The 23,583-nt window shown below is 47.2% G+C and overlaps 1 protein-coding gene across 3 annotated transcripts in view; it reads left to right on the top strand.

Moving 5' to 3' along the window:
* The first annotated feature begins 366 nt into the window (after window positions 1–366).
* ST3GAL5 (ST3 beta-galactoside alpha-2,3-sialyltransferase 5) overlaps window positions 367–23,583 on the top strand; it is a 43,806-nt gene continuing 20,589 nt past the window's right edge. Inside the window, exons 1-2 of one of the 3 annotated variants that reach the window (XM_070429627.1) lie at window positions 367–501; window positions 22,704–22,827. In XM_070429627.1, coding sequence (XP_070285728.1) covers window positions 396–501; window positions 22,704–22,827 — 230 coding nt within the window. In that variant the 5' untranslated portion in view covers window positions 367–395. Of the gene's footprint in view, window positions 502–7,772; window positions 7,836–22,270; window positions 22,360–22,703; window positions 22,828–23,583 lie in introns of those variants that run through there. The other 2 variants (XM_070429629.1, XM_070429628.1) reach the window with 2 other exon arrangements.

The following is a 23,583-nucleotide window of genomic DNA, read 5'->3' as shown; positions in this document are numbered from 1 at the left end:
GCTCCGCACCCACGAGTCCCCCGCGCGGTAAGCGCCCCTAGACGCAGACCGAACGCATCCTTTGTTCCTTCCACCCTCTAGCCGCCGCGCACAGCTCCAGACCGGAGGACAGCCGGCCCACCTCCCGGGCTGAGTCCCAGTAGGGGTGCCCAGCTCCCCCAAACATCGCCTGGAGGCGGGGCTGTGCGTTCAGGGGGCGGGGCCGCCGCAGTCGCCTTCGCGCACTCCGATTGGCTTCCGTGCCCCCCGTGACGCGCATCCCGCCCCCACGCCCCTCCTCCGCCTCCGCGCGGGCGAGCAGTCGGTCCCGGACTGAATGGGCGCGAGCGCGGCGCCGGGGGCAGGCGGGCGCGCGGGGCCGGGGGCTGGCTGCGGGCCGGCGCCCCCTCCCTAGCATGCGCACGAAGGCGGCCCGCGGCGCGAAGCGGCGGCCACTGCAGGCGCGAGCCGAGGCGGCGGCGGCGGAGGCGGCGGAGGCGGCGGCGGCACCTGCCGGCCGAGGTACGCGGCGCAGCCCTCTCCTGGGCGCAGCGGGGCCCACGGGCCGGGGGCGGCGGTGGCGGTACGTCCTGGCCCCCGCCTGGCCGTGTCTGGCGGCTCCGCCCCCGCCCCCGCGGACAGCGCCCGGGGCACGGCTCCCCCAGACACGCCTTCCGGAGACGTGGGCTCGGGCCGGGTGGACGGACGTGGGGCGCTGCGGTAGAAGCGCAGGGGTGGACGGCGGGGGTGTGGAGTCCAGCCGCGGTGGCCCTCTCCCCCGGCGTTCTGCAGCGGCTCGGCGTTTAATTCATTGCTGGCAGCTTCCCAGCCAGCAGAGCCGAGTTAACTCGTTTCCCCGGAGCGGGATTGGGGGACCCTTTTTTACAAGGGAACTCGTCGCCCCGGAGAAACGACCCTTGGCACCCACCGGGAAGGCGTCCTGTGTGATGTCTGCGGGTAGAAACTCGCCGGTGACCTTTCCTGCCCCCACTCGGCGCCCAGCCCTGCGGGAGAGAGACATGTTTTGGTGATCTTTGGCTGCTTCTGAATTGTAAGCGGTGACTTGACCTGGGTGTGCATGGATTATGCGCCTTTAAGTGTGTAAGTAACGCCAGGTTTTCGGAGAGCATCTCTGAGGAGCTGGGCGAATAGGGAGGGGCGGGGTTCCACCTCCAGCCCACACCAGCTGGGTGACCTTGGCCGACATCTGTGTCCCTGCGGGGCTCAGTCTCCCGGTCTGTACTGGGAGGCTTGACCTGCTCGTGGTCGAGGTCACTTCCAGGCCCGTGGTTCCATGGTTCCGACCGCAAAATGTGTTTTGGGAGTGAGGAAGGTGCTGCAGAATCACCAGCCGATTTGAAAGACTGATTTTGTGCCCTCGTGTCTTCATTCATGTGCCATGTGACCTCGCGTCTTCATTCACGTGCTATGTGACCTCTGCTCTTTTCGTTTAAAAGAGAAAATGGTTTCGCATGCGTGCTTTATCTGGCACCTGTGGGTTGCCTGCTCTTTGTGCCGAGCACGGTGCTGGGTGTTGGGTTATAAAGAGGAAGGAGACTGATCGGCTCTCTGAGCTTCTGACTGCTGTTCCTCTTCCACTGAAGGATGCATGTCCTGAAACTGTGGAAGGGGAATCCTTGTCTGTTGGGCGAAGGGCACTGACTCAACAAGGGTTGTGGTTTTACTTGCATAATCCTGCAAGTGGACGGCTTGGAAGAAGGCTTTTTTTTACATCTCTCCTTGGTAGGGCTGGGGATCACCGAAATCCCCACCAATGCGTGCTTGGGCAGCGAGGCTGCGGTGAGCTAGGAGAACACTGTACCCAGATGCCGTGGGTCTTCTTTACGTGTCTGTTCAGTCTGTGAGCGCTGCTGCACCTGTGAGATGAAGCGAACCATGCTCATAGTTGATAGCCGTTTCTTCCTTCAGGCAAGAAAAGAAGTGGGTGAGATGAGAAGGCATGAAGGGGTTTATGGAAGCGAGAAAGAGAGGCTGACAGGCATAAATTCTAAAAAAAAACTTACATTTATGACTTTTTTTTTGAAAATGCCTGTAATTTTGCCACAAACTACCAAATTGTCCCTTGTTACCAAAATAGATTGGTATTGAATTTTAAGGATATTTTCAAGGCAGAGTAAGAACAAACCCTTTGTTCTTTGATTTGCCTCCTCCTCCAGTTCTTCCCTGCGTTCCGTGCTGGGCTGTTTGTCAGCAATAAGGGACGTTTACCCAGCGGGTTGGCTCTTGGGAAGCGAATGGACAACGAAGGAGGGTGTGAACTACCTGATTGCCCTTTCAGTCTTCATGTCTTTATGGGGCTCCCGTATGCATGTAGGGATGGGTGCATGCGTACTCAGCTTTGACAGCTACAGATAAAGCTATTTTATTCCAATTTTTGAGTAACTACATTGGTAGTTCCTCACTAGTAGATGATGAGCGCTACATCCCTTTTCACCACCACTTTTCACCAAGATGCCTGAGGCCGGATTTGGATTAGGAATCACATCAGTTCCTACCTGGCTGAACCCTGTATGTTCTCAGCAAGTGCAGTCACTTCTAGGCCCCAGTCTCCCCTGGGTCAGGCAGCAGCACAGGCTGAGCTGTGGGAACCCTTGAGCTCCAAGAGTCCCCGTCTTCAAGGGAGGAATTTCCTGGCCAAACTGCTTTTCTCTGTCTCAGCTCCCTTGCCTCTTACTGCAAAGGCTGCTGGGAACCTCTTTTCCTTTAGTTTTTATAACGTTGCACTTCCTATACTTTGTTTCTGCTTCTCTGACCTGCCTTCCCTGCTCCTCCGAATTTCTACTTTTTAAAACATGCAATTCCTGACTAGTCAGGGACACTGACCTCTTTTCCCTTAGATTGACAAATAAAAAAGTACACCAGCCAACACAGTAATAGCCATCTGGTGTGAATGAAAATTATACTTACGATTTTGGATCAGATTGACAAAAAATAAATATTTGCTTGTGCCACAGAATTTTAGTAATCTGTGTGTGCCATGAGATGAAAAAAGTTGAAAATCTCTGTCCCAAAGAAAAAGCCCATTTCTTGTTTTGTCTTTTGAGGCCATACAAGATATTTTTGTTCTCTCCTTACATGCCATGGAAAAATAGCTAGGATTAAGTGATTGAATGGTTCATCAAGTCCTATACCCATGAATTTCCCTTTAAGTTTTTAATATCTGGAATCATAGTAATTAAGTATTGTATGATATGATTTGATTCATTCAAAGAAGGAAAATTGATGAAAACAAATTAAATTTTAAAAGTCTACTTTGATGAAATAGTAGTTCTGTCTTCTGAATGTGAAGGCTTTTTTTAAAGATTAGGTGTCATTTTCATAATTAAGGCTGATATGTGTTACATTTAGAGCTGGAGCAGTTTTTCTATGACACGTATAGCATTCCTTCTTCCCTGGCCTCCCTCTCTCAGCATCTGCCCGTGTTGGTCCTGCTTTTTGATCCTCTTCTATCTGTTCTTCCCCTCCATTCTGCTTTCACATCTTGTTCTCATTTCCTACTTAGAGGGCAGCAGCCAGGGAGGAGAACAGTGTGGTACTTTATCAAGGCCGCCAACACACTCCTCTTGGCTTATCATTTTCAGTAATAGAATCCTTAGTCATCCAGGACTTGGTGGCTAGTGCAGGCTTCTTGCTCATCCTTCCCTAGACCAGTGCTGTCCAATGGAAATATAACCCAAGCCACACATATAATTTGAAAATTTCAAGTAGCTACATTTAAACATTTTTAAAGAAATAAGTAAATCAAAGTTTGAACTTTTCAGGAAGATAAAAACATCAATTTAAAAAATATTTTTATTTATTTCAGAGAGGAAGGGAGAGGGAGAGAGATAGCAAGCAAAGATTATGCTTTCACAAAAATGGAGTATACACACCAGGTCATCAAATAAGTTCTAACATATTTAAAATAATCAGTATCGTACAAAGTTCTCTGAACACAATGCAACTAAATTATGACAATTTTAAGAGGTAAATTTTAAAACTTTAAAAAAAAATGAATGTGAAAGATAGAGAAGTAATAATGAAAATAGATGTTAAAACTTTTGGATGAATTGTACACTTAAAAAAACTGTGGGAGCCCTGACTGGTTTGGCTCAGTGGATAGAGCCCTCAGACTGAAGGGTCGTGGGTTCGATTCTAGTCAGAGGCATGTACCTCAGTTACAGGCTTGTCCCTGGCTCCCGACAGGGCAAGGGTGGGAGGCAACCAATCTATGTGTCTCTCTCACATTGATGTTTCACTCGCTGTCTCTTCCCCTCCTTCCCACTCTCTAAAAATCAATGGAAAAATGTTCTCAGGTGAGGATTCATAAGAAAAATCAACCAACCAACCAACCAAACAAAAAAAAACTAGGGGATGCAACTAAGTCAGTATTTAGAGAGAAATATGCAGTCTTAATTGTTCATATTAGCAAGAAAAAAGGCATTAATGAGCTAATCACTTAAATTAAGAAGTTAGGAACATAGCAACTAAAATAAATCCAATGAATGAGAAGGAAGCAATTTTTTTAAAAAACAGGTGAAATTGACTTTAATAATATGTTTTAGTTAACCCAATAAGTTCAGTATATTGCCAAATCAAGTTATAAAAATTGTTAATGAGCTATTTTACAATTCTCTGTTCAGCTACGTCTTCAAAGCCCGGTTGGTGTGTATCTTACACTTATGTAGAGGTCATTTCAGTTTGGTCTGGCCGTATTTGAAGTACTCGGCAGCCATGTGGTTAGTGGACAGCACAGCTCTAACTCTTAGCCAGTAAACATTGAGCTGATTTGTCTTGATAAAGGGAAGAGTGAGAGCTAACAATGGTGGAATTCAGTTGTCTGCCAAGAGACTCTAGAGTCATGGTAATCTGGCAGTGTTTTTGTGGTTGGCTAAGAGAGTGGGCGCTTTGTGACAATCTTGATACTCAACAGCCCCTCCCCCGCCACAAACGCACATGCTACAAAACATAGGTAGAACAGGAAAAGGGGTGAATACTCTACTGTCTCACTTTATCCTCACCTGTTCTAGACATGTTCTATATGTCAGCCCATTCAATTTTCACAAAAGCCATATGAGTTTGATACCGTGGTCACCCCCGATTTTACAAATGAAGATACTGAGGTTCAGAAAGCTTAAGAAACTCTAGAGGAGAGAGCTGGGATTCAGACTGGGCCAGCCTGGCCTGCAGCGGGTAGATGAGGTAAATGCATGCCATCTTCGTAGCATCTAGTGCATTCCACCCCGCCCTTCAGAAAGGCTCCTGTGGAGATTCCTGGGAGGGCGTAGCTGAGGTCGGTGAGATGGCTCTGTTCCCTGGTCCAGGTCTCGCGTTCCCAGGCACACCTCCTGACTCATCTCAGCGCACAAGAGGAGTTCTCCGTCACCGCTCCAGCCTCAAGAAAAGTCTCTCCAAAATCCAGTTCCACTTTCCATTCTCCCTTCCCCGAGTTGCTCCTTTCGGGATAAAATCCCCTCCCGCCCTCGCACTGCTTCCTTTTCTAGCCTCTCTCCGTACATTGTGTCCTCCTGAGCCGGACCTGCAGACACTCTGTTGGGAACTTTTATCCTCTGTGCCTGCTGTCCTTGCTCAGGTGGCACCTGCCTCTCCTGCCCACCCGCTTCGAGTCCTCCTCATTCCTTCCTGGGCCGAGCCTTTTCTAAGCCCCCTCCTAGGCACATGCATACACACGCACCCCAAATCTAAAACATCTCCTGACACTGCCTTCATGTCCTGTGTAGAGTAAGCTAAGAAGGAATACCATGAAAATAATGACACTGGTCATAAATCTACTTGTCCAGGTTTTAAAAATGAGATTGTGGGAGCTTTTTGAAGAAGAGACTGTCCGTGTTGCTTACTTCTGTATCCCCAGGTGCATGCTCCACACGGGATTAAAAACTGGGCATGTGCGTGAAGGTCTGCCTGTTTGGGAGCCTGCCCAAATGCTGCTTTTCCAAATGTTTGGAGCAAAGAGTAAAAGGCTGTATATTTTGGGGTATAAAAGGAAATCGGATGTTTTAGCCGTACGTTCTGCAGACCTAAGTACATGTTGTTGGTTTTAGGAATTCCAACATGTTTCACTTGTTCTGAGCTTGAAGTGGCCCGAACAGGACTTTCCTTTGTCTCCTACATGATTGTTGCCTCTCCTTCAGGCTCCCAACTGCCAGGGCCTGTCCCTTTGCTGGGTCATTGCCACCTGCTGACTTGGGGTTTGATATGACCAGTCTGGTTCTTCTGTTCCTATAGGAAAATAGGATTAAATAGACTGCCTGTCCAATCCTCCCCCTTCCCTTAGCCATCCACCCAGCCAGGCACTCCCTGAGGAGTATCACTGGGGTCCTGTGTAGTGACGTCACTTCCTAGACCCACACTTGGTTGTTTTAGAGTTTGCATACATTCTGTCCCATGATCTCGTTCCCTGTGTGTCCCCTTATACGCAGGTTTGGGGAAGGTCCCTACGCTGGAGGCCGCTTGTATTGGGTCCCAGGGTGGCTTTTGTTAATTCTTAATTCTACTAACATTCACTTTCTCTCACTAAGAATTATTTATTCAGCCCGACTACTTGTATTTCCCTTCAGTTAAGAGTGAAATCTTTTAGTAAAGAGGTAGCTTCCAGGTTTTGCTTTCTTCGTGGCTGTCATGGGGTTGCCACAGACTCGTTCTCCTGTAGCATGCTCTGCGTATGCAATTTGCTGTTACGGGGCCACCGCCAGAGAGCTATAAGCTAAGGCCTTTTGTTAGAGCTTGGAGGACCCAAGAGGAGGGGCAGTTCAGTGAGCAGTTTCCTCAGCTTACCTCAGTGTCATGTCTTCTTTCCTCTGGCCCCTCCTCTGCTGTTAAATCATCTCAGAATGGTGGCAGTATGTTCTTTTTTCCCCCATTAGTGGCCTGAATTGGTTATTATGTAGCTGATCTCGGCTGATTGGGTGCTATAAGAACAGCCGCTGTCAGCTCAGTCACCAAGTCCTGCGGCATCTTCTTGCACGTCTCCTGTACCCCTTCTTGCTGTCCCTGCTCTGGCTCAGCTCCCCCTCCCCTCTGGCTGCAGTGATCTCAGCAGCCCCTTGCCCACCCTCTCCCTTGGTCACCTTTGTCCTAGGCTGAGCTTACCACTTACGGCCGCCCGGGCCTCCTTTGGGGCCAGTTTGGAGGGCCGGGTTCCTTCTTAGTTGCATCTCCCTGTGATCTGGCCTGAGCACACCTCTCTGGGCATTGGGCATGCCCTTCCTACCATCAGGAATGCCTCTTCTATTTTGGTCCCTCAAGGACCCTTTTACACATCACCCCAGCAAAGCCTCCCTGGTTTCCTGAGCTGGAGCTAGTGGGTCCTTGCCCAGGGCATCCCAGGAGCACCGCCGCTCCTCTAGCACAGTGTTAGCCAATATTTGGGGTTTTTAGGTGCTTTTTACTCTCCCTGCCTGGATTCTTCATGTATAGAGGAAGGGAGCCTTGTCTTGTTTATCTTTATACTCCCAGGGCCTGTGTGTGGAAAGTGATCGTTAAATGCTTATTTAATGGATTACTAGGTAAACAACAAATTACACAACAGTACAGACCAGCCCTTGTAGAGTTGGGTTCTACTAGAGAATTTAGCCCTGATACTCTACGGCAGCCATTGCATGTTATGAATAACTTCTCTCCTCTGCCTCTGGAATGAATTTAAATTCAGACCATCCCTGGAAGAATTGAGGCACTCAAATCCTTTTCCTTCATTGTCCGGTGCAGACCTGCCTGAAGAAGGCTGGTGGGACAGCATGCTCTCCATCCTGATAAAGTATGCATGTGCAAGGAGGAAAGACCCTAGAATACAGACTGGAATGCCAACTGGACATCACTGGGCTGCAGTCTAACAACCAGTATGTGATTTCAAAGTGTTCTCTCTGCTTCTACATAATTTCTGGCTTTGTGATAACAGAGTTTTAAAAAACGTTTCTCGAATAAGCGAAATCAGAGTTCCCAAACTGGGTTGTGCCTCAGCATAAGGTGGTGGAGAGTTGGAGGTTTTGTTTTGAAATACAGCTCCCCGTGCCCTGCCGCGGTGGGCCAGGAATCACGGAGCTGGGCCCTCAGCGTTGCCCCTGGAGACGTGGGCTTCAGTGCAAGGATGGTTAGCGCTCAGGTGGCCCTTTTTGCAGCCACTGGGCACTTTGTGAACTGAAGGGCTGAGTTCCCAGCAGGCATGGCTCACCGTGAGAGCAACTGGCATATTCGTGGTTGCTCTCGAGCAAATCCAGAGATGGTGTTTTTTCTTAATAGCTAACAGTGGACACAACCTGGAGTTATTTGAATTAAGTAGATAGAGGAGTCTCGCATGCTCATCAGCTACCACTGGGACCATTCCTGTTTCCCCCCCTGAAGTTTGACCTTGTTTGACCTCACACAGAATTTTATCCTTATCCAGGCAAGAATCCACCAGCGGGTGGTAAAACAAGTAGGTTTGGTGAGGAGCCGGATATTTGCTTAGTCTCTAAGCATCTCCCAGCAAGTTACTTATTAATTACAAAGGGAAAATTGTAACTTGACAGTGCAGAAACCTGCCTTACACCACTTTAACCAATCGGTCAAATTTAAGACCAGATCAACATCACGTGTCTTTGGGAAAAATGCACGAAGAAGGTCACAGAATCACTTCTGTGATATTTCTGCCCCAAATGGGCAACTCGAATCCGATCGTGATGAAACAGACAAACCTCGCCCTGACCGGTGTGGCTCAGTGGATAGAGCGTCGGCCTGCGGACTGAAGGGTCCCAGGTTCGATTCCCGTCAAGGGCATGTACGTTGGTTGCGGGCACATCCCCAGTAGGGGGTGTGCAGGAGGCAGCTGATCAATGTTTCTCTCTCATCGATGTTTCTAACTCTCTATCCCTCTCCCTTCCTCTCTGTAAAAAATTCAATAAAATATATTTTTTAAAAAAGAAAAAGAAAAAAAGAAACAGACAAACCTCAAAGTAGGGACATTCCACAGAACAATTGGCTTGTACTTTTCAAAAAATGCCAAGGTCATGGAAGATAAGTAACTGTTTCAGATGAAAGGAAGCTGAAAAGATATGACAGCTGAATGCCACATGTGACCCTGCTTTCGCTCACAGGCCATTTGCGGGACTACGAGGGAAATTTCTGTAAGGTCTTTAGAGTAGATAACACTACTGAAGAAGTAATTTCCCGATTTGTATCTATAATGATAGCCTGTGGTTATTGTGTAAGGGAAGGCTAAAATACTTAGGTGTAAATATCATGTCTTTGGCTTACTTTCAAATGGTTAGAAAAGGAATATGTGACCTGGCTGGTGTGGCTCAGCAGTTGAGCGTCGACCCAGAAACCTAAGGGTTGTTCGTTCCATTCCTGGTCAGAGCATATGCTGGCATTGCGAGCTGGATCCCCAGTAGGGGGCGTGCAGGAGGCAGCTGATGGATGATATTCCTCTGTCATCAATGTTTCTATCTCTCTATCCCTCTTCCTTCCTCTCTCTCAAAATTAATAAAAATATGTTTAAAAAATAAAGTAATATGTGGGTTATACACTGAGTGGCTAGATTATTATGACCACCTGACGTTTGTAGGCAAATTAGCTATAATTTCGCGCTGAAGTTGCTAGAGGGCCAGACCATTATAAATAGGGAAGCAGGTTGTTTACCACGACAGTAGAAGTGATTTATTTCTGAAGATATGGGTAAACAACGAGATTTAACAGCCTTTGAACGTGGGTTCTATTTGAACATGAGTGGCCAGATTAGTATGACCACCCCACCAGTACTTCATTGGGCCACCTTTTGCCTTCAATACTGCGGCGATTCTTCTTGGCATTGACTTCACAAGATGTTGAAAGGTGATGCGAGGCATCTGACACCATGCCTGATGAATAGCACTGTCCAGTTCTGTGAGACTTGATGGTTGTGGAACCAGCTGCCTGATGGCTCTTTTAACTTCATCCCACAAATGCTCAATTGGATTGAGATCTGGTGATTGTGGGGGCCACCTAAGCAAGGTAAAGTCTCCCTCATGTTGTTGAAGCCACTCCTGCACAATACGAGCACAGTGACATGGCACATTGTCTTGTTGGAAGAAGCCATCTCCATTGGAATAAGCCATCAACATGATAGGATGAACTTAATCAGCAACGATACTTAGGTTTGTTGTGCTATTCAGACATTGTTCCACACAAATCAAAGGGCCCAAATCATGCCAGGAAAACATGCCCCAAACCATAACACTGCCCCCACCAGCTTGAAGAGTTGTACTCATGCATGTGGGGTGCATGCTTTCATGTTGTTTCTGCCAAATTCTCACTCTGCCACCTGCATGATGCAACTGGAAACGTGATTCATCCGACCACATGACTTTTTTCTAATGCTCGACTGTCCAATCCTTGTGTTCCTGTGCGAATTGGAGATGTTTTATCTTGGTAACTGCAGACAGCAAAGGTGTTCAAACAGGCCTTTGGCTTTCATATCCCATACGATGCAGTGTACGGCTAATTTGCCTACAAACATCAGGTAGTCATAATAATCTGCCCACTCATGTTCAAATATAACCCACGTTCAAAGGCTGTTAAATTGCGTTGTTTACCCATATCTTCAGAATTAAATCACTTCTACTGTTTTGGTAAACAACCTGCTTCCCTATTTATAACGGTCTGGCCCTCTAGCAACTTCAGCGCGAAATTATAGCTAATTTGCCTACAAACGTCAGGTGGTCATAATAATGGGGCCACTCAGTGTATATAGAACATGGTAACAGGGCAAATGTGATGATTGTTAACAGTTGGGGAATCTGGGTAAAGGGTATAAAGGAATTCTTTGTACTCTTCTTGCAATCTTTCCATAAGTGTGAGATTTTGTCAAAAAATGAAGTTTAAAAACTCAGAAGCCTCCGGCTCATGGTGCTGCAGCCAGTCTAGCATCAGGGCCTCGGTGGGGCCTCTCAGTGCCCGCCCTTCCGGTGGTCAGTTCTGAAGTCATTTCCCACAACCCGAGCTCTCTCCAGAACGAGCTCTGCTTCCTCTGGCATCGGCAGAAAGCAGGGTGGGCAACCACTGACAGTGTGGCTTCAGCTGCCGGGAAGTTTTCTTTCTTCAGCTGCCTGTGGCGGTGGTGGCTGCTGTTCAAGACCACTCCTGCTGATTGTTCTCAGGTACCTGGTCAGCCATCTCTGAGCCACACATTGACCGGGTTTAGACGAGCCCTACAACTGTCCTGTGAGAGTGGCTTCCCAGGCAGCATGTGACTTTGAAATACATTTAGTTGCAGCTGAGGGTGCGCTTGCATGAATTCATTGTAGTTCACCAGTGTCAAGGCAAGGAGCGTCCAGACCTGTAGAGAGTTTTTATGAGTTTACTTGAGCCAAACTGACAGTGCACGCCAGGAAGCAAGATCTCAAATGCGCTGGAGAATAACAGTTTTGCAGCTTCTTTTATGCATTTGAAATTAAGGAGGAAACATAAGGACACTTGGAGAAAGCAAGGCAGGGATTGGATTATAGGATAGTTAACAAAGTTATATGCTCTCTTGAGGGTTAACACCCCCTTAAAGGGTTTATTACTTTCGATATTTCTAAGGTGTGTTAACCTAGACGCACAGGAACAATGGCTGGGTTGGCTTGAAACCTTTCGCTGAAGAACTTACAGGCCTGGGGTGTGACTAACCACCATGACCTGCCCAGTGAGGAATTTATGATCAGATCACCTTTGAGGTTACTTTCTAAAGAACCCCTTTTATTCGTCCACACCAAGGTGCTTTGGAAAAGCCCTTGCCAGCAAATACGGCCCAGGGCCTCAGAGGGTGCGTTTTACCCAGAGCTTGGCATTGGCCAGTTAAAAATGGCCCCCTATTACATGTTTTGGTAGAAATCCTGCAGGTAGTATGTTCTGCATGGGAAGCGGGGGGGTGGAGGAGGGGGTGGAGGCGCGGCAGGGTGGGTCCCTTTCCAGCTTCCAGTTCATTTTTATTCAGGTGAGGGCAACCTTCTGTGCTCTGGCTGAAATCTCTCCTATGGGGTCGGGGTGGCAGGGACAGTTCTTGGAGTCAGGAGGGTAGCTGTAAGCTGGGGGCTGAGGTTGGTTGTGGGTGGGTCTGCTTATCTGAATTTGCAAAGATGAGTTCCTCTGAACTTGTCACCCCAGGGAACACCCAGAATATGGTAAGAACGGTGGCAAAGTTTCTGTTCCTCCTTTCTCTTTCCCTTCCAGTTCTTGTTCAGAAAGTCCTGTCCTTCACATCCTGCCCCTCCATTCTCTCCTCTCTTGTGTCTTCCCTTTTATCGTTTCAAATCTATCTTCTCCTTATTCCAGCTTCCTGTTTCTGACTCCTAAATGACCATAAAGTGTTAGCATAAGCTAAGTTTTATGTTTCCTGTTCTTTGAAAAGTAGGTAGGTGAGACTCGATTTCAGTGGAGGAAGGGGCAATAAAAGTGTTCTCACCCAACCCTGCTCTTTACAAATTAGCAAACATCCTCAAAGGTGACTTGGCCCTGGTCAAATAGCCAACAGCGGGACAGTTGAGTATTTTACCTCTCTCTCTCTCTCTTTCTCTCTCTCTCTTTCTCTCTCTTTTTTTTTTCATTCAATAGAGACCTACCTACCTTTATTTATTTATTTATTTGTCGGAGGTTTTTTTTTTCATTTTTTCCCCCTTTATTGATTAAGATATTACAGATATGTCCTTATCCCCCCAATATCCCCTCATCCTCCAATCCTGCCCTCACCCTCACCCCCTCTTGTCCACATCCATCGCTTACGCCCTGGATGGGTAGGTCACTTGATTAGAGCGTCATCCTGATTTGCTGAGGTTGTGGGTTCCATTTCTGGTCCAGGTGAGGAAACAGAAGGAAGCTAGGGAGACAGGGTTGGGGCCATGGGAGGTGGAAGTAGAACCAGGGAACTCAGCTGGTGGAAGTTACTGAGGCAACCCATCTGGGCGGGGAAAGAAGGTGTGCCTGGAAGCTGTGGACTTTAACAATGTATGAGTGTTGCTAACACAAGCAGCTTGCAGCTAACCAAGCACGAGGCAGTGAGGCGTGATGTTATTAAGGCAGAATTCTTGGAAAGAACCAATCAAAGGCTAGCAAGCATATATATAAAAAAGCGCATGCTTTCTCTCCCTAGTGTGCTAGGTTCCAGGCTCCCCTGTGCCCACATGGCTGATGGCCATGTGGGACTCTACACATGGACTAATACGCTTTAATCCACTTGGATGCTGAACTACACTCTACTATAACATGGAACTGAAGCTCTGGACGCCGGCTGCTCCTGGAACCCCAGCCGCACCTTTTCCAGGATTGGCTTCTATCAGTAAACTTTGCTCCCGCTAACCATTTTTGTCCTCAAATCCATTCTTTGGTTTTTCAAGACAACAAATTCTGACTCAAAACACCCCACATTTTGGTTTCAAGAGCACCTACTATTGCAGATAAGCTGCCAGGCAGCGAGGGAGAATTAAGTCAGCTGGGCACTCAGAGAAAATTCAGCAAAGTTGCCTTTATTGCAGACTGTGCTAGTGCCATGACTCAAGGGAGTCAGTCTCCAAATCCTGGGTGATGGATATGCACGAAGCTTTCCCTTTATACTCTTAGTTCCTTTGTCCCCAAAATATGGATCAGGCTTCTGGATCCTTTGTGAGCTTTGCACACACCCCCCCCCCCCCCCCCCCCCCCCCCGTGAGTTGGGAAGTGAGACCACACCCAGAGGCTTGCCAGCACTGGCACCGGTCCCTCCGGGGACTGTATATGGTTCATGGTTTATGGCCTCTGTAAGATGGGAGTATTCCAGGAAACAGGTTCTGCAGGGCAGGACAGGCATCACAGATAAGAAGGGAATTTGAATGGAGTTTATTGGCAAGCAAGGGTGTACGTCAGAAGGCAGGTTACTGGCGCAGATTCAGATGGCTAGCCCCCCAAATGTCTTATTTTCCCCTTCAATACAAGGAGTAATCAGTGAATACATAAATAAATGAAACAACAAATCAGTGTTTCTCTCTCCCTCCTCCCTCCCTCCCTTCCTCTCTCTTTCTAAATCAATAAATTGGAAAAAAAGAAAAGAAAATAACAGTGGATCCAGTTGTTCTGTTGCGCCCCCTCCCACCCCCGTGGTGGTGGGAGGGACAGTTATTTGATTTCATTTATCTCCTTCCTCAACATACACACAGTGATTCTTGTTTGAAAAAGGATCCATATCCCCGTTCTCCATGTGCCGGGCATACTGTAGACACTCCATACACACCCAGTAGTTGTGATATCTGCACCCCTAGAAAGGTTCCGTCTTCACGTCTGCCTCTTGTTAGGACCGTACTGAATTTGGATTAGCTTTTTTGTGGGGATCTAGGTGCAGGCCACTGGGCAGTGCATCCATTCATTTAGTCATTCTTCAGTTCATTCCTTCAACAAGTATTTCTTAAGTGCTTTTTACGTGGTAGGCGCTGTTCTAGGTCCCTTCTCTAGGAATTTTCTAGTGGGGAGAACAGACAGTAGGCAGATATGTATGAGTAGCAGTGAGTGCTCAGAAGTAAACAAGGGACGTGACTAACAGGGCTTGCGGGGTGGGGGGCTGTTTTACAGAGGGTGGTCAAGGAAGGTGACTTCAACAAAGACCAAAATAAAAATGCTGAGGGAGGCAGAGGAAACAGGTGGAGGCCTGAGATGGGGAAGGGGGGATGTTGGTGTGAGGAGCAGTAGGAAGCCTGCTAGGCTGAAGTGCAGTGAGGAGGAAGAGTGTTTAAGAAAGGTGGGGAGGGGAGATGGCTCTGGATTTGACCCTGCAAGGGTTGCTGCCATCTTAACATCTTTGCCACTTCAGTGAAATCTTAGCAATACCATCTATAGTTCTGGGCGTGATCTCGTTTTGGAGAATGTATTTTATTCTGAGGACTCAGGATTAATTGTCTTCACACTTAAAAAAAAGATTTTAGGGAGGAAGGGAGAGAGAAACATCGATGTGAGAGAGATACATCTATCAGTTGCTTCTTGTACATACCCTGACCAGGTATCAAACTCGTGACCTTCTGCTACACGGGATGACACTCCCACCAACTGAGCCACACCGGTCAGGGTGCCTTAACACTTTCAAACATGTAAAAAGCAGGCAGCTGAATGTTAGTAATGATGTATTCTCAACATTAGAGGAATACTGGTTGATTAGAAGTAAATTGAACAGCATACCTCAGAATCATTGAAGTGCTTGCATCTTGGTTGGTGGCCAAAATTAGTGGAATGTAGACTGTGCATTCTCAGAGCAACACTCTTATTTTTAGTTGCAGGAAACAGGTCCTCATAATGTTGCCTGGTATGTAGGATCTGAAAGTCTTTAGGCTAAAATCTGTTGTAAGTACAGCTGTGAGAAGCTGGCTGGAGACTAGAGTTACTCAAAGGGCTGCACCCACATAACCCTGGGGAAACTTGCTTACATTGCTCATTTCGTGTCCTTACCTGAAATTCTGAGGATGAGAAGATTCTGAGGATGAGAAGATTCTGAGGATGAGGTCTGGGAATCTGAATACATCACAGCCTCCTCCAGTGGTTCTTGTGTGTGGTCAGACTGGAGGATCACTGAGACCGCTGTGGAGGCATTGGTGCGTGAATAAGTACTATAAGGTACCAGAACTGACTGGGTGTGGTCTCAGCCAGTTCTCTGGCCAGCACTTGATATCATGGGTGAAATCCCACAATCTTAAAAGACGAGTGAAACAGTGGCAACAGGGAGAAATAGTGCCCCACTCCCCCGTAGGTGGTGGAAGTGGAAGGGGATTAAGGGGCTCTGCTTGAGTTGCATGGATCCAGGAACGTTGTCCTTCCACCGCCTGCACACCTGTGAACTCTCCCTGCCAGGTGGCGTGTGAATGCAGGCCTGTGCGTGTCTCTTGGCTTCTGATTAGGTGGATACTGAAGCTCAGATATCACACGTTTTAACCCACAGTCTTTGGTTTTCAATTTTTGCATTAAGTTTAATTACCTTTGGTAACCTGTAAGCAGAAGGCCAAAATGAGAGGCAACAAGCGTTGATTGAGATCCATAGGAATAGCTACTCACTCCCGAAGTGCTGATTCCGGCAGAAACCCAAATAGTGTTTTGATTAGGTGACTGGCCAGAGGTATTTATGAGAAAGAGAAGGGGAATAATTAAAAGAATAGAAAGAAGGAATTTCTGTAGGTGTAGATAGTGATGCTAATTCTAAAGAATGTCTTTGATCTTCAATCCTTTAGTCAAAATAGTAGTTTGGAATACTGTGCTGCTTTAGGCCCAGTCTGAAGGTTATTTTGCCCAGTTTTAACATTCTAAGGTTTTGTGTGTTTTTTTAAATATATTTTATTGATTTTTCACAGAGAGGAAGGGAGAGAGATAGAGAGAGTTAGAAACGTCGATGAGAGAGAAACAGCTGCCTCTTGCACATCCCCCACTGGGGATGTGCCCGCAACCCAGGTACATGCCCTTGACCGGAATCGAACCCGGGACCTCTCAGTCCGCAGGCTGACGCTCTATCCACTGAGCCAAACCGGTTTCGTCAACATTCTAAGGTTTGAGGCAGTTTCTCTGGGATGGCAGCTCTGACTCCATTTTTAAAGTGGCTCTGTTTTTGTTATTTTTTACACTTTCACTACTTTAAAAATACGGCAATGTTGGGATTTTAATATATATACAACTAGAGGCTCAGTGCATGAAATTCATGCATAGGTAGGGTCCCTAGGCCTGGCTGGCGATCAGGGCTGATTGGGGCCTTCCGGCTGCTGGCTGGGGCCTTCTGCCAGCCAGGGCCTTCTTCGTCCCCCTGGTGGTCAGCGCACATCATAGTGATCTATCGAACTCCCAGTCTCCTGGTCAAACTCCCAAGGGGACACTTTGTTTATTAGCCTTTTATATATATAGATGACTTTATCCCAGTGGGTCAAGTCAGGGTGATTTTTCCCCCTAGGGGACATTTGTCAATATCTGGAAACATTTTTGGTTGTCACAACTGGGAGAAATGGGGAGGACCAGAGATTCTAGTGGTATGTTGTGGATAGAGGTCAGGGATGTTGCTAAACATCCTATAATGCACAGATAACCTCCTACAACAGTGATGGCGAACCTATGACATGCGTGTCAGAGGTGACACACGAACTCATTTTTTTGGTTGATTTTTCTTTGTTAAATGGCATTTAAATATATAGAATGAATATCAAAAATATAAGTCTTTGTTTTACTATGGTTGCAAATATCAAAAAATTTCTATATGTGACACGGCACCAGAGTTAAGTTAGGGTTTTTCAAAATGCTGACACACCGAGCTCAAAAGGTTCGCCATCACTGTCCTACAACAAAGAGTTACCCAGCCACTGTTTTCTCAACTTCACATTTTTGTTTCTAATGATCTGTACCTTGGCATGCCTTCATTATTAAAAGCAAAACAAACAAAAAACCCTTCACATATATGTATATCCACCTGTTCTAAGACCTACCTTTCCTAAGCACCCACAGGTGGAAGGGCGTGGCCTTGGAGGTGGATGGCTGTGGGTTGGAATTCTCAGCTCTTTACTCGTGTGTGGCCTTTGGCAGGTAAAATGCAGCTAGCAAGCCAATGAAGTAATTGTTTTTAAGGCTCAGTGATACCATGTGTAGGCTTATTCCTCCCCCCAAGTGTAATGCCTGCCTACACACTAGTAAAGGTGTGTACAGTAAATTTGGCAGTTCATCATGAACTACTTTGTGGTGTCTACTCTACTCTTGCCTTGAATGGTTAATTCTTTTTTGTGTGTTAAAATATATTATTTATTTCAGAGAGAAAGGGAGAGGGAGAGAGAAATAGAAATGTCAGTGATGAGAATCACTGATTGACTGCCTCCTGCACACCCCTCCCCCGCACTGGGAATTGAGCCCACAACCCAGGCATGTACTCTGACCGGAATCGAACCTCCTGGTTCATAGGTTGATAATCAACCACTGAGCCACACCGGTCGGGCCTTGAATAGTTAATTCTTAATTTTGAAAATGTTAGTGCTAGTGCTGCACATGGACTGGAAGCTGGGGCCTTGCCCTTACCGTTCTTCATCGGGCCCTTGACAAGAATTGTCTTCTTCAGGCATGCAAGCATCTAAGAAGAATCGGTTACATTTTTATGTGCAAGTGGAAATATGTTATCCTGAACCCCAGGTCTCTTCTGCATAAAGATGGTTAGTGAAGCAATGGTGTGGAGGCTCTCACCCTGGCAGTCTGAGTGGAGGAGGCTCAAATGTATGATTCCTGAGATGCTAGCTTGGTGCAGCCAGGCTTTAGGGACTGCGGCATATTCCATATGGTTTGTACCATAATTTGCTTTCTTGCTGGGTACTTTAGATGTTTCAGTAGAGCACATGCTTTATTCTCTGCTATTATAATTTCCCTTAACATTCAATTTCAGTTGTAATATTAAATATAATTGAGAAAATACACTTTGGGGACTGGGGGTGGGGAGGGTATAGCCTATCTGATGTCAGGCCATAGGCGTGCAATACACATTCCGTTCAATGTGGGATGTTTCTTAAGGGTCTGATATGTGCCACACCCCGTCCTAGACGTTGGAGATCCAAAGACGAACAGCGTTCTGGCCTGGCAGCTCAGCCACCAGGTGCTGGTGGAAAGACAGAGGAGACCTAAAACGTTAACAGAAAATCCAGTTCACTGTGGTGCACAGATAGCGACTGCCCGGCGACATCTGTGGTATTTAAAAATGGTCTTCACAGAGGAGAGTGTTTAAGGATGAAAAGTAGTTCGCCAGGCAGATTGTTGCAGGGATGCCCCCTGGGGTTGCAGATCATGTGCAAAGGCACTGAGGCCATACTCGGGCACGTGCAGGATTCCAACAGTACTTTGTGGCTAGAGTGTGACAGACAAGTTTGTCACCTGGAGTCCTAGGACCTGAGATGAGCTGGAAACTACCAACTGGATAATATATTTCAGAAAGACAGCTTTGAGGGGACAACATTGAGATGGGGAGCGAGGTACGTGACCTCCACTAGGGGAATGTCAGTGGGCATGGGGAGTTCAAGAAGGTATGATTGAGAAGCCCTGGGGATTAACTGGGGCTGGGGATGAAAGAAGGAAGGCTGGGGTTAGCCTGCAGGTTTTCGGCTTGGATGGCTGAGGGGAAGGTGGAGCGAGGGATAGAGGAAGATGCCAGGTGCTGCCTGGTAATAGCATCTGAGATGAAGATAGTAGGCAGGGCGATAGATACACAGGTCTGAGCTGGGGTGAGGGCTCTGCATAGAGATATGGATTTGGGGGTGCACTCCCTGGAGGAGGAGCGGGAAAGGCAAATGATCAAATCTTTAGTGAATAGTGTGGGACAAAGAGAACATTGTGCTGAGGGTGGAAACTGGGCCCTGTAGTCATAAGATGTGCATGTGGGAGTCGCAGATTGTAGGTTGTGAAGGAAGTGTGGTCCCAGGCATCCCAGGCGTGGTGTGCAGACTGCATGAAGGAGGACAAGACTCAGGCCGTCAGCGTTGACACTGGGGAGAAGAGGCGGGTGACGGAAGCCAAATGTTTACCAAGGGGTTAGTGGGGAGAGAGGCTACTGACTGAGACCTGACCTAGGCTGAGTGCATGAGCGGCTTGCGGAGGATGCTGCTGCAGAGACATCCAGGAAAGGAAATGGGATGACTGGAGAGAGGACTCTGCCATAGGGCTAGAGCCACGCCTGTGGCTAGCACTGAGGGTAGCTGCAGGACGGCAAGTGCCTTCAAGCCCTGTCAGATGTGTTGTCAGAAACAGAGCTGGGCGCTGCCCATAACTTCCCTTTCCGTACAATAATAATAGCAACAGCCACCACATAGGAAGCGCTGGTTATGTGCCACCACTGTTCCCCATAGTAAATCCTCTGAGGTAGGTAATGTTACACCCATTTCTCAGATGAGGAAACTGAGCTGCAAGAGTTAGCGCTTCCCAGCTGGTAGGTGGAGGAGCCGAGCCCAGGGGTCAGGCTATAGATGCTGCACTCGCCTGAGATCCTCTCCAGTGTGATCAGGAAAACAAAACAAACCCCAAAACCCACAATTTTCCCCCCTCCCCGAGCATCTGAATGCGTTGTGTGAGCATGTTATATGGTAGTGATGGTGAGAAGAGGAGGGTGTTCAGGACTGTAGACCCTCCTGTCACCTGAGAGCCCCTCCTTTCCTTGCTCGAGTCACTTCCTGAAAATGCAGAAGAGGATCACCTGATGTACCAGTCATGTCCAGCAGGAAACCAGAAACCACACAGACACTTAAGGCACAGAGGGCTCTCATGCGGGGCGTTGATTACAAAGACGCTGGCAGGCCTACAGCCGCCAAAGTGAGAAGGAAGTGTGAGCCCCGATCGAAAAGCTGCTGCCACCCTGGGCCGACGCGCGCATTTATCAAAGAACTCCTGGACAGGCCTTGACTTGCGTCAAGTAGAAACCTAGGATGCCAGGCGCCCACCACCCCTGCTGGAGTCACATGTTCAGCCTCTGTTGCTCGCTACTGTGGCTGCCCCAGCAGGCGCGCCACCAAAATCGGGGGCGTGGAAAGACTGCGTCTTTCCTCTTGTCTTCCACACTTCCTCCAGGATGTCTGTCCCACATCACAGCTTAGCAGCAGCCAGCCGGCCAGAGAGGATCTGGGAAATGTCATTTACAGGTTTACAGCTCGAGGGGCAGAGTAGAGAGCCAAGAGCACCACCACAGGCAGAAGTGGAGACGGGTTTGTCAGCCTCGTTCCCTGGAGGTCCACTTGGCTGACCCTGTATGTCAGTAACCACAACGTAGCCGTGTTTGAAAACCTTCCAGGGCCTCAGTTGTTCTAACTGCTCATTTAAGAATTCAGTAGATTCTTCAGCAAGGGTTTCCTAGTGAAGTCCTTGGCACCATTTTTCTGAAACTGCTCAAGTAGAATCATGCATATCTGTGAAAATTCTTATACTCTAGTGCTACACAGAATTGGTGTTGAGGGAGAGGTTGTTTAAATTAAATACTCGAATGTCAGTTTGATATTTTTACCCCCCAAACAAAATGGCACAATCCTAATGGGGAAAATGAAGTGAATAATGAGATAGAACTTCCTCCTGGCTGAGAGGCTAAGTATAGTAAAGACATTTCTTAAATTGACGTATAAATTTATTATAGCAATAGGTGCCTATATTAGTTGAGATCTGACACTGCATTTAACTAACAACTGCTTAAACAAGACAGAAGTTTATTTCTCCATCAAGTAACAGTCCAGAGGCAGGCAGTCCACGGTGGAATGGCGGCTCTGCCGCTGGGATTGTCCAGGGACCCAGGCCCCTTCTCTCTTGTTGCTCCACTAACCCGCTCCCTCTCCCTCCCTTTCCCCCTCCCCTTCCCTCTTCCCCTCTAGAAGATGAAAACAAATTTTTTTAAGTATAAGAGCTCTAGGTGGTTTCTCAGTGGTTAGGGCGTTGGCCCACTGACTGAAGGGTTGCAGTTCGATTCCTGATCAAGGGCGTGTACCTCCGTTGGGGTGCCTGCAGCTGGCAAACAGTCTGTGTGTCTCTCTCACATTGATGTTTCTCTCTCCCCCTTCTCCCTCCCTTCCACTCTCTCTCTAAAGATCAATGGGGAGAAAAGTCCTTTGGTGAGGGATTTTTTAAAAGTATGAGAGTATTGAGATTTATATGAGCCCTGCACCCATCACCCAGCTTCAACAGTTAACAGTGTATGGCTGGTCTTGTGTCATTTGTTTCCCACCACATACTTACTCCCTTCCTGACTTTTTTGAAGCAAATCTCATTTCTATTCTTTTATCTATAAACTAGAGGCCCAATACATGAAATTCGTGCAAGGGGCTCAGCCCTCATAGCCGAGGTGGCTGCCCTCGACCCTCGCAGCCTTGGCTTTGTCCGGAAGGTCGTCCAGAAGGTCGTCTGGCTGTCCGGTCTAATTAGCATACTATGCTTTTATTATTATAGATATTTCCACATGTATCTCTAAAAGGTAAAGACTCGTTTAAAAAACTAGACTTAATTTTGGGATAATTGTAGATGCAAATGCAATTATAAGAAATAATACAGTGAGATCCTATGTAATCTTTTTTTTTTTTTTTTTTTTTTTTGGTTAATCCTCACTTGAGGATATTTTTCCATTAATTTTTAGGGAGAGTAGAAGAGAGAGGGAAAGACAGAGGGAAACATCGATGTGAGATAAACACATCAATTGGTTGCCTTCTGCATGAACCCCAATCAGGGCCCGGGCTGGGCCGGGGAGGAGCCTGCAACCAAGGTATGTGCCCTTGACAGGAATCGAACCCGGTACCCTTTGGTCTGGAGGCCAATGCTCTATCCACTTAGCCAAACTGGCTAGGTCTTTTTTTTTTTTTAGGTGCTGTGTAATCTTTACTCAGTTTCCCCCATGGTAGCATCTTGCAACACCATAGTACATATCACAACTGGATACTGACGAAGATACAGGCAAGTTACAGAACATTCTCATCACCACAAGGTTCCTTCTTGTTGCTTTTTTATAGCCATACCCACCATTCCTTACATAACTCCTGGGACAACCACTAATCTGTTCTCCATTTCTATAATTTTGTCATTTCAAGAATGTTCTATAAATGTAATCATATAATATGTAACCTCTTAAGTCTTTGGCTCAGCATAATTCTTTCCAGATTCATCCAAGTTGTTGCATGTATCAGTAGTTCACGCCTTTTATGACTGAGTAGTAGTCCACATAAAAGCTATTTAAAAATATCATTCACCTAAGTGGTCCCTCTTTTTCCTTTTCCTGCTCTCTTCCCTCCTCTTCACAGCGATGCCAAGCGAGTATCACTGCGCGAAACTGAGAAGCGATTGCTCAAGACCCTCCCTGCAATGGTACACCCGAGCTCAGAACAAGATGCGAAGACCCAACTTGTTGTTAAAAGACATTTTCAAGTAAGTATGAGCCCTTGGGCCAAAAGACCCCCCAATGTGGGTCAACTGTGTAGAACTGGGAACGATGACTCTTATTCTTGATCACACTTGGTCAAAGGATCATGTAAAGGCACATTCATCAGTGGTCCGTGCGGGTGCCCTGGGTTCGTGCATCAGACTGCACTTGGTAAGAGGGCAGTGCCCAGCCAGGGGTCCTCAGGCTCTGCACCTGAGCTTGGATGCCCACGAGGGCAGCTCTGACAGCGCGAGGCTCTTCCTGCCGTTATCTAACAAAAGAGGGCTTTGTCCCTTAACTGTTTAAGTTAATCTAAAATATGATTAATTAAAGGCCCCTAAAGGCATTTGAATATCATTAAATATTGAAAGCTAAAAAGGATGACAGGTGTCTCAGCCAGGTCACTTTTACATCCTAATAAGTGTTAGAATTGTTAAAGGAGGAACTTGTTAGTTTTATATAGTACCAGCCGAACCAAGTTGAAAATTACCCCTTTTTCATGTCTAAATACGGAAACAGAGCTCTGAAATCTACTTTCACATCTCACTTTTCTAATTTAGAAGGTATAGATTTAAAAAGGTGAGAAAAGGAAATGTATATCCATAAATACTTGTGTCACTTTCCATCTCCCTTTAGTCATTAACCAATATTTATTGAGGCCTACACATGCCTGGCACTGTGTTGGGTGCGGGCCACATGGCAGCAAATAGAATAGACAAGACCTGCACCCCATGCTCCTCACAGTGTGGGCAAGACAGACT

The sequence above is a fragment of the Myotis yumanensis genome, unplaced genomic scaffold (genome assembly GCF_028538775.1).
Source record: "Myotis yumanensis isolate MYYU_CA2020_CCGP unplaced genomic scaffold, mMyoYum1.0.hap1 SCAF_11, whole genome shotgun sequence".
Lineage (NCBI taxonomy): Eukaryota > Metazoa > Chordata > Mammalia > Chiroptera > Vespertilionidae > Myotis > Myotis yumanensis.
This window is presented reverse-complemented; position numbering and strand designations above follow the sequence as displayed.